Consider the following 11842-nt stretch of genomic DNA (forward strand, 5'->3'; position numbering starts at 1 on the left):
TAAGCTTTTTGAGGTGAAATTCTCAAATGTGATAAAGATTTGTCTTCAATGGACATGAATGCTTTTTAAAAGTCCACCTTTTTCAACAGTTTGCACATATAAATACTTTGTAATCTTAAAAATGAATTCAGGGGAAGTTAACTATCTCACTTCAATACATCTTAAAAATTAAAGAAAACAAATGTTTACAAAAACAAGATATGCACTAATTTTCACAGGACTATACACCTGAAGATTCTGAGTAAACCTCTAGGCCGGGGACAGACATTACACATAAACTGGTTTAAGTGATCCAAAAGTGGTTTAAACCTGTAACAGAATAAATGTTCATTGCACATAAACCGGTTTAAAAATGGACGAAACCAGTTTGAGATAAACCTGGTTGAATGTAGTATCAGAATTAACTGATTTGGCTCAAACCAATTTATGCATTGTCCGTCCCAGACCCTTTCCTGGTTGGTGGGGCTCTCTGCTCCAGCCGAGCCAAGCTGGCCCTGCCCCTCATCTCCCCAGCCCAAGCAAGAGCAGGAAGGGGTGGAGGTCTGGCCAGAGAGGGGTTTAATTCCCCCCTCCCTGTGCCACCAACAGGGACTGGAGCCGGGTCTGCCTGGCACTCCCCACTTGCTCCCTGCCCAGAATAGGCCCCCAGCTGTCCCCTCCACTGGAGGGAGGAGGAATAACCCCTTCCTTGCGTGACTGTGCCTCCCCGCCCTCCAACTTTGGTGTCCGGCTGGCCGTGAGCCCCACCCCCCACCCCCCTCCCATCTGGTGTGCCGCGGTGCTTTTTTATTTAGGTAAATGTGCCTTGGGGCGAAAAAGGTTGGGAAACGCTGCATTAGAGCATCATAGCAAAAGCCATGCTAACATGCTAATGCCCAGTATAATTAGTCTACTACACATTAGTATCACTTAAAAGACGTGCACTGGTGCTACTGTGCAGTAGCACCAATTACTGCGCATTAAGTTAAAAAAATTAATGCGCAGTAATTATGGCACATTAATGCACATGTAGATGTGCTTACTGATTTATGAATTCCCCTCCCTAAAATTCTAGGACCTGAAAAAGTAAACTCTTACATTTATTTTAAATGTGAAAATAAATAAATCCTAGAGTGGCTTGCAAGGATAAATAGTAATTGAAAACTGAAATTACTTCCATTTGTCTGCCTGTATTCATCTGACCTTTTCAAAGCATGCAAATATTGGACTGCCAGAAATCATCATATACAAAGTTGAGAAGCCATAAGCATTTCAGTTTGTGTTGGCCCCTTAAATACTAATCTCTGAGGAAACAGAAAGTATTTTTTTTCTAGCAGTTTTTTTTAAATAAACAAGATTTATTCTTTGAATGCCAAGGCTACACTTGTCCCTAATGTTCATATAATATGAAAAATTTACTTTGTTTGCATTTTGACTGATATTTTTGCAGCACAATATACTTCTACATTTTATAGAAGTCATGCATGTTGAAGGAACAAATTATGCAATATAAAGCTAAGATGTACTATATATTTTAACAGGATAACATCTTGTGCTTAATATCAAAATACTACTGTACGGTTCAGATAAATACATACCTACATATGCAGCAGCTTTTATCTTATTTTTTACATATGTATGACTGGCTGGGTTGTCTCCTACTAAAATGACAGTGAGATGAGGTCTCTTATTCCCAAGGGATATCCATGATTCTACATCCCTTCGAACTTCCTTATGGACTTGTTTAGCAAGCTTAACTCCTGAGATAACAGTTGCTTCATCACTATAAAGATAGAAAGTGAAAGATTAGAAACCACAACAGTTGTTAAATCTAAAATTGCATAATCAGAATATTTAAAATATTGTTTTTTCATTGACCACAATAGATATCAATCCACTTCATTCAAGTATCAGAAGCACTTCTAACCCTTAAAGAGATGGAAAATTCCTAGCATACACGCAACAGTAGCTCAGATCAGCTTGGCACTGTCACCCCAACTTCTATGCACTGCAAAATGGCCCTGTCTGGTGAATTTCTGGAAAAACATGTGATTGTGGGTAAAACCAGAAACCCTTCTTTTCTACATTCTCCTAAGTTTATCCAGAGTAAGGAATGACCCTGCCCCAGATTTTGTTCAAGGTTATTTTAACTATCCACACCACTCTTAGATCTAGATGTTGCCATTTCTTTGCTTTCTTGAAGACTAGTTGAAATAAGCCTATGTTTGACAATTCCAGCTCAGGCTTGGTACAGATAAAACATGAATCCAGGGCAGTCCACCTGCAGCACAAGTACAATAGATGGGATGGGCAGCCCCTGCGTGAGGCACATGGAAGGTAATGTATGGAGTCAAAAGTAGAGCAGCTGATTGGGGAGGGGAAGGGAATTGGGGAGGCACTCAAAGAAAGAAGGGGATTTAATTTGTGGCATGTCTGCTAAAAAGGTTGGCTCCAATTGACATAAGAGATGCTATTTCACAGGATGAAGCAACTCAGGAAACTGACATCTAACAAGCATTGAGTCTGTTCCACATACAAAAAATAATTACTTCATGAAAGTTTTTCTTGATTTATAAAGCTTATAATGTTGATGCATTAACAGCTGACAGCTGTCATCAGTTCTTAAAATATGCTAAATTATGAAGTTGAGGTTATAGGTAGTATTAGCAATGCTAGAAGAAAATTGTTGCCACTCTATTCAAACTTATTATAAGCTAATTTGTTTATCACTAACAGACTTTTTCACAGTGCTTTACATCTGGGCCAGCAGGTTGCAGTCCATCTTAGGCACTTATCACATTTTTATACTTACTTTCAAGCATATTTTTGTTTGTTTCTTTTTAGAAAAGCTCAAGGACACATCATATTCAAAATAAGATTAATTTTTTGTTGTTACAGGCAATTCAGCAAAACAAAATGAAACACACTTGCATCAATGCTCTGGTCTGGAAAAAAAATCTGGCTAGGCTAAACCAGTTTGTAACTATACAGACATCCCCTCTGGACTGACAAAATGCAGGCACATGCCTACAGTGGCTCAAGCTAGAAGCCGAGGGGATCTAGAGCAGCCCTCCCTTCCCTTCCATAGGCCCTGGCAGGACACTGAGATTAGGGAGGGTTTTCCCCCTCCTGATCAGCCCAGCAAGGAATTAATAAGATAGTGTTTATCACCCCTAAATCAGTGTTTATCAACCCATTAAGAAAACAACTGAGGGACATTGCCAGCTATCTGTTGATTCTGCCTTTGTCCCGTCTGCCACAGCACAGACCATAGCCAGTATGTGATCTGCTAGCTAATGCCAAGAGGTGTCTGTGTAAATCAGAAGGGATGGGGGGGGGGGCGCCAAGCAAATGCCTGCTGTCTCTGCCAAGCTCCAGCCAGGGAGCAGAGGGGAGGGGCCAGCTCTGCTGTGGAGCAGAGAGCCCTGTCCAACCCAGAGAGCATGCCGGGATGCTGGGGGAGACTAGTTTAATTTATACCAGCAAGGGGTCTGGGACAGACATTGCATAAACTGCTTTGACCCAAATCAGTTAAGTTTGATACTACATTCAACCAGGTTTATCTCAAACTGGTTTCAGCCATTTTCAAACTGGTTTATGTGCACTGAACATCTGTTCTGTTACAGGTTTAAACATGTTTCTGATCATTTAAACCAGTTTACGTGTAATGTCTTCCCTAGCCTTTGTGGTTCTCAGTCCAGCTAAAGGGAAAAGAACCCTACCGGGAGTCTGCTAGCAATCTGCTCCACTTGATCAGAAAGACAGTAGTATGATTCTAAGCAAGATTCCTTCTCTTTCACACACTTGATTTCCTCCTCCTGCAGGAGAAATACCTTTAAGATAAGTATGATATGATATGCATAAGATATGCGTTAAGATATGTATCAGCATAAATGGAGCCAGATATAGCTGGTTTTCTTCTTAATTAAGTTGTTTTAGCCATTTTCTTTCACTGTATTGTGTGTGTGGAATTCTACTCATCCTTAGTTACTGAAGTTAGAGTAGAGGACATGTGTATTTCATTCTTCTCATTTGTCAGTAGTTTCACTTGGCTCTAGCTCATCCTGCATATCATATGCTTTCACAATTATATATTTTTGGTACTGTTTTTTCTTCACATATTCATTATGCCTAGCAAATACCAATGCTCACCTATGCCTAGGAATGCCACATATGTTTTAATCTGTGGACATGCCGACACAAGATGTTTACTTGAAAGCTGCCTAATTAGCTCCTCAGTAAACAGCTCAGCATCTACATGCTTATTAGGCCACAGGAAATGAATAAACTCCGCAGCAGGTTGGTACTCGGAAATACAAATGCTATCCTGATGCGGAGTTTTTTCCATGTGCAGCAGCACACATATAGATGCTGACCAGGCTGGCTGGGGCACAAGGGTACTTCAGTGCACGGGATGTCTTCTGGATACCCTGTACTGAAGCATCCTCATACCCCAGCCAGCCCCTCCGCAGCATGTTGAGCCAGGCTGGAGCAGCCCTAGGTTGGCAGGCTGATCCAGTGGACCCCCTGCCAGCCAGGGCTGCTCTTACCCGTTCAACATAATGCACTCCCAGGCACCTGGAAGCAATAAACTCCAGTGCAATAAGTTCCAGATTTAATTGCATCACATTAATATGCATGTGCTATGTGTTAAAACATGCGATTGTCAGGAAGTTTTTATTTTTTATGCAAGTGAAATCATGTTTTATTGCCTCCTACTTTTATTTCTTAAATTATCAAAGGGACTCATTTTCCTAATATTCAGTATATAGTTTAAATGCAGGCAAGGTTTTTTGGGTAGATGTGATATCTTTTATTAGACCAGCTGAGTAGTTGGAAAAAAAGTTATTTCCAAGCTTTCAGGCACAAGCGCCCTTCTTTAAATGCATGCTTTTTCTTCAATCAGTAAACCAAATCATAGCAAAAGTCACAGAGGGCTGCCATCAGTCAAATCTGACCTTAGGCATAACCCTGCACTTAGGAGTCCCAAGCATATATCACCAGTTTCTGCTAGATGGAATCTCAAACATTTTAGACAAGAGATTATGAAGTGCCAAATTCAACAGTGCAATAGATTAATGCAGAATACTCTTGACATGAAGAATAACATCTCAGAGCTGGCAGGTGGGCATGAAATGGCTTTACTTTATTGTTCTTTCTAAATACAGTAGAATATAAACCAAATTATGCAAGCATAACCATGAGATAATTGGAAATGCCAGCAGCACAACTGAGAATTATATTACTATTCAATATATTTTTATGACTAAGACAAAACAATTTCTGCCTAGTGACTGATTTTGTTGAAGTCACTGCCATTCAAAATATTATCCTTTCACATAAAGCATGAATAATCTTACAGAAGTCATAAGCACAATAAGGTAGTAGCCTGTGAAAAAACTGATGGATTTTAATATAAGTAACTGTAAGAGTCTAAATTAATTACTTAAAAGTTAAAAAAGGTAAAGATCAAGTCATTGCCAATATACATATATTTCATTTAAAGCACAGAGGACCAAAATGATGGCCAGTAACATCAAAAGGTGTAAATAAATATAAGGATGCAAGGAAAATTATACTATTTTGGAAAGTGTAAAGTGATGTGCATGGGCAAAAATAACTCAAACTATACCTATACTATGATGTGCTCTACATTAGCTGTTACTACACAGGAAAGAGATCTGGGAGTCATTACAGATAGTTCACTAAAAACATCAGCTCAGTGCTCTGCAGCTATCAAGAAGGCAAAAAAAAGTGTTGGTATTATTAAGAAGGGACTTGTAAACAAAGCAGGAAATATCACTATACCCCTTTTATAAAATTATGGTGTGTCCACACTTTGAATACTGTGCCCAGTTCTAGTCCCCACACCTCAAAAAGGATGTAGAAGGACTAGAGAAGATAAAGGGCAACAAGGATGATTAGTGGTTTGGAGGGACTTCTACATGAGGAGGGACTAAAGAGGCTATGCCTATTCAATTTAGAAAAGAGATGCTTGTGAGGACATGATAAGGGTTTACGAAATACTGAATGATGAAGAGAAAGTAATTAGGGATCACAATAGAAGAACTAGGAGTCACAAAATGAAACTGGTAGGCAGTGGGCACATCTATATGAGACATTTACTGTGGAGTTGTCTAGTTAGCTCTGCAGAAAAGTCTCAGTGTCTACGCATGCAGCCCTATTAGGTCACTGGAAACTAATTAAATCCAACGTAGGTTAGTACTTGTAAACAGAAGTCCTATCCTGCGGCACATTATCTAGAGTGCCACAATGCATGTGTAGATGGTAACAGAGCTGGCCGGGGCATGAGAGTGCTTCAGCACTGGAGCTGCCTGCCAACCAGTCCCACACTAGAACACCCTCATGCCCCAGTCAGCCCCTTTGCGGCACATTGAGCCAGGTCGGAACAGCCCCGGGCTGGCAGTTTGACCCCTTGGGGCCTCTGCCAGCCAGGACTCCTCCAACTAAGATCAAAATGCTCAACGCTAAGGTGTAAAAGTGGTACCCAGGAACAATAAACCTTGGTGCGAGCTGCACCAGAGTTTATTCATTTGCATTAATAGCATGTGTAGATGTGCCCAGTAAGTTTAAAACAAGTTACAATTTCTAGTTCTGAGAGGGATTCACTTACATTGCTTTAACATTACCTTAAACACTACCTTAGCACATTACATATATTTGTTTATACTTAGGGCTAAGTACAGACATTTGGGAGCATTACAGGGAGGTTAAATCAATTTAAAATGGCTGCCCAATATCAGTTAAGTCAGGAAGGGGGACGGCTAGCCACGGGGTTGGATGTCCAGCAGGCTGGAAGAGGTCAGGAGTCTGCTGGGGAATGGTGGGAAGCATGACCTGTGGGTGGGGTAGTGGGGCAGGTGTAACTCACAGGTGGGGTGGGATGCAGGTGCAATCCACAAGGGATAGGGTAGCATGTGAGACCTGTGGGTGGGGTGGGGTGGGGTGGGGGGCTGGCGCAGCTGCAGGTGGGATGGAGGCATGGCAGGGGCAGGCATGACCTGTGGGTGGAGTAGAGGGAGCTGGCATGACCCGCAGGAGGGGCAGGTGTGAGCCATGCAGGGGGTTGGGTGGCATGCAAGACCCATGAGTGGTAGGGGGAGCAGGCGCAACTCACGGAAGAAGTGAGGAGGCAGACACAACCTGCAAGAGGTAAGGGGTAGGTGCGACCCATGGGTGGGGTAGGGGAGGCAGGTGTAATCCATGGGTAGCATGAGGGGACAGATGCAACCTGCGAGGGGTGGGGGAGAGGTGCAAACTGCAGGTGGGGCAGGCCAAAAGCAGCATGTGCTCAGCAACAGAAAGCAACTATGAAGTTGACTAAATACAGCCAACATGGCGCATGACCATAAAATGTGCGGGCAAACATGCTCATGGGAACCTACCAGTTCCAAATTCAATAACACAAGGGTCAAAAGTCAAGTTCCAAAACTAAACTGGTTCAACCACCAGCAAGTATCCCCCGTTCCAGATCCATCAACCTGGGGCTTCAGATACTCTTCAAATCCAGGGAAGCATCCTACCTGCAAGCCCCAGGCCTGGAGACCTTGGAGTTCAGATGCTCCCCCCTCCCCCCCAGCAAACCTTGCTTGACCTTAACCAAAAGGCAGCCTATCTGAAGAATACACATGATAATGCCCATTAGGTGTAGTCTTCTTCACCGCTGACTCTTTTTCAACTTGTGAGCCAAGTTGCAACTTCCTCTTCATTTCCACAGGTGAACTCTGCCTTTCCTTCCCATTTCCTATGATTCATATTTCTTCACTAGCCTTAAATGCCCAGCAAACATCACCAAACAGGGCCCCAAACAGTTCACCCAGAATCCCTGTTGCCCTCTCTCCCAGCCTGATGCATATGATTAGTATGTCCCTGCTCTCCATGAAGTGAAACCAGACCAGGTTATCCTGTACATCACCTGGTTCCAGTCATGAGAGGGCATGATTAGCACATGGTTCTTTTTGGGGAAAGTGGGGAGCGGGTGCTACACACACACACATACTGAACAGTGCTGAGCTGTGGGGTCACCATGACTTGAATTGCTGTTGACTCTGGTGGCACCCTGCTCAAAGAAGTGCATGATAAATCCATGAGTTTTTGGCTTTGGTTTAATACCATGCATGGTTTGTACTACATATAAGTAGATGTGGCAAAGTACTGCTCAAAAGTATGTTTATGGAGTACCTGTACTCCAGCACCTTCAAGTACTTGCAGCTACTTTCTAAAAAAGTAACATGCATCAATTTTGGATAAGCTAAATGCATGGCTACCATGTGCAAATTGCTAGTTGTGTTTAATTTCAAGATTATTGTTTTCAAATTTGCTCCTCACTTCAATGTGCTCGCAGAGAGCAGTTTGACAACAGGGAGAGGTGGAAGGGGCTGTGAAGGGAAACAAGTGGGGGAAGCAGAGAGCAAAGGGGCTACCTGACCCCTCAGATTTATTTTCCCTGCTGTACCAGTGGGAAAGGGACAAATTCAAGCCAAACCTCCAATAATTGAATTATTGAAGAGGGGTCATTTTTAAGGGTGCACCAATATTTTGGGGGCTGATACTGATAGCTGATATTTAAGGAGGCATATCCAATTTTAGATACAACTGCGTGCAGCTGGTAAGTCTGTTGTTGTGGAAGGAGACTGGACAGAAGAGGCGTGGGGGGGGAAATAAATGCCCCCCTCAGTGAAGGAGGGAGGGGGCAGGGACAGGCACTACCTCGCTGAGGTGGGGCAGGTGTGGGACGGAGCCATGGCTTACTGGGAGGGGCAGCTCTCGCCGCTGTGTACATGCTGGAAGGGCATTGGGGTGGGGTGTATCCCTGGATCTGTGTGGGGCAGGTGGGCTGCAGCTGCAGGCTGGAGCCACGGCTGTGCCAGGGTCTTCTCAGCAGGATCTGGGCTTGGGGCGGGTGGCAACAGCACTGGGAGGGGGGCTACAGAGAGGGCTACAGCCACCCCAAATTTCAACGTAGATCACCCCCTCCCATAGCGCTGCTTCCACCTGCCTAGCACAGCCCTGGTTCAACCTCCCACCTCCATCCACATGCCGAGAAGAGCCGGGGCTGTGCCAGATGGCAGTGCTGGGAGCGGTGCTATGGGGGGGCGGGGGCTAGGGAAAATTTGCGGTGGCTGCAGCCCCCTCCATAGCCCCCCTCCCAGCACAGCCCTCACCAAGAGCCTGGTACAGCCTCGGCTTCAGCCCACAGCTACAGCCTGCCCACCCGACCCCACGCAGGTCCAGAGGCACATGCCCCACTCCCTGTGCCCTCTGCAGTGGGAGCCACTCCCCGCGCCCAACAAGCCGCTACTCCGTCCTGCACCCCAACCCAGCTGGGCAGCACCTGCCCCCTCCCTCCCCTCACTGCAGGGAGCATTGATCTTTCCCCCTCACCAACCTTCCCTTCCCCCTTCCCCCACAACAGACTCACCAGCTGCACGCTACTGGGCTCTGTTCCTCGCTGCCTGTGTGCTGTGCTGCAGCTGCGCGCGCACACAGGCATTTATGGGCCACATTATCGGCCACTTCAGGCCAATTTCCGATACAGCCAATTTTCTTTATATTGGTACCGAACCATATCAGACTGATGTATGGGTGCACCTCTAGTCATTTTATAATCAATATAATATACGTTATATATTTTCTAATCTAACCATATTGCCTACAAGTGAAGACATCTTAATTACAAAAACAAAAACCCTCAGATTATAATAGCAAAGGTACAAAGAATAAACATCTTGAATCTAACATGAGCAAACTTATTTATTTGAATATTAAGAAGTAATAGGGTTGTACTTGTCAAGTGTCAGTGCAGGAAAGGAAAAAAAATCTTCATTTGTAGGATTGTTTTACAATGAATCACACCACAGCTGGCTATTTCAAGGGTTTTTACTTTATTATTCCTTAAACTCAACGCTCTGACATTTTCTTTTTTTATTTAGGTTTTGTCTGAGACACAGAACTAGTACATTATGACAAGAGAAACATTACTGATAATATCTTGGCCTTACATGGCTTCAATGGAACTAGGATTTACCTTGGCGGTCCAGAAGTACTATACAAAGTCAATATATATCAGAAAGCTGTACTATTAATCTGATTTGTACAATGTATATTTCAAACTCTGGTTTAAAATTGCTTAAAAGGAATTTGAAAGAAAAATAGTGACTTAATTTCTGCTTTTTATAATATTTGGTGAAATAAATTGCTTAGTTTCTTGTGGCAGGAATTTTTTTGTCCTAATTACTCCGCACACCTGATATAAAACTACTCCCCAGTTTCTTCTGCAAATATACATGAAGAAAAATGAAAAAATCCCAATGCAAAATATAGAGTAATTTTTTCAATAGCAGTATTTAAAGCAACGTTAAAAAAGGAACACCGTGCATGTACATCTACACGTGTCCCTGACCGTGCAATTGTTACTATGCAGTCTTGCGCAGTAACCAGTTACTGCCCAGTCCCGGCGGCGCATAGATCTTTTCCGACTCTATTGCGTAGTAGCAACAAGTTACTGCGCAGTAGCATCGCTGTCATGGTTTGTGTCTGCTGTAGCAATGAGCTATATCACCGTAGCTCATCACTATGATGACATGGAGTCTCACGTAGATGCGCCCACTGTCAAGGTCTTTGGATTAAAAAAAAAAAAAAAAGAGATGGATTTTAAATAGAGGTAGTCTGATGATTTTAGTCTTTTGAGTTCAGTTTCTTGTTTTGGAGCCTCTCCGTTGAAAGAACAAGGTATTTATTTAGAAAAAACAATTATTTCCTCTAATATTGTAGGCTCTTTGTTCTATAGCAGTTACTTATCTATCGGACACCTTCACTTAAATTAAATATTAAATATGCTTGGAAAAGAAGGCACTTTGGTATGACACTAAGGGCCCTGGCAAATGTTATAATTATGTTACAAATATATTAACTGTGCTATAAATTGTAACATGCTACCCACACCCCCCTTACTATTGACACACTAACAGGGCAAACCAGCCACAAAGATGTAACATCTTTACAGCTGGCTTGAATCATACCTTATATTGAACGTTTAACATTTTCTGGTTCAACTCAGCTGAGTGCCTCGATAATCACAGGGCAGGCCCAAGTCTTTAGAAATCAACACAGGAACTCAAGATAAGGAAGAGCTTTCTGATCTTGGGTCTCTGCACCCCAGGCTTTTAAATCACAATACCTGCAACCTATCTGGGCAGCACATGGCAATTTTAAAGCCTCCAGGGAGGCTCTCCCCATCCTGGTTTCCAGCACCTGGTGATTTTATAAACCCATGTGTGAGGATTTAAAGGCATGGAGCAGGCGAAAACACATGGGTTCCCCCTGCTTGGCACTTGCAGACCTGTGCCCCAGGTCTCCCCTGCAGGGGCTGCTTAGGGCACATGTTTAAAAGGTGCACAGCAGAGGAAACCTATGGGCTACCCCCACTGTGCATTTGCTGACTTGGCCCTGGGCAGCCTGTGGGCATGGGTTTGCAAGAGCCAGGCAGCAGTAGCCCATGGGCTTCTCTCTCTCTGCACCTTTAAAGGCACACCCTAGCCAAGTGTGGCGTGGCAGGACATGTGATTATAGGGATCAGATCCCACTGCACCATTAATATGAAAATTGTCGATAATTTAAGGGACAGTGAAAAGCACTAAAATCAAGAGAGACTATAGATGCATGCACAGATTTCTATTAAGATTAAGCCAAACTGAATGCAAATTAGGGGTGTGCAGGGTTAAACGATTCACCATTTAACCAATAAGCCCAGTGATAACTGGTTATTTCACCGGTTATTATTTAGTGCTGGGTAGGGTGCACTCCAGCAGGTAAAGGGCGGGGGGAGGGAAGCTATGCTGCC

At 43.5% G+C, this 11842-nt stretch overlaps 1 protein-coding gene across 1 annotated transcript in view; it reads right to left on the reverse strand.

Moving 5' to 3' along the window:
* MTHFD2L (methylenetetrahydrofolate dehydrogenase (NADP+ dependent) 2 like) overlaps positions 1 to 11842 on the reverse strand; it is a 59709-nt gene that overhangs the window by 44134 nt on the left and 3733 nt on the right. Inside the window, exon 3 of the mRNA XM_014517502.2 lies at positions 1578 to 1762. Coding sequence (XP_014372988.1) covers positions 1578 to 1762 — 185 coding nt within the window. The remainder of the gene's footprint in view (positions 1 to 1577; positions 1763 to 11842) is intronic.

This window comes from Alligator sinensis, unplaced genomic scaffold, assembly GCF_000455745.1.
Source record: "Alligator sinensis unplaced genomic scaffold, ASM45574v1 scaffold222_1, whole genome shotgun sequence".
Lineage (NCBI taxonomy): Eukaryota > Metazoa > Chordata > Crocodylia > Alligatoridae > Alligator > Alligator sinensis.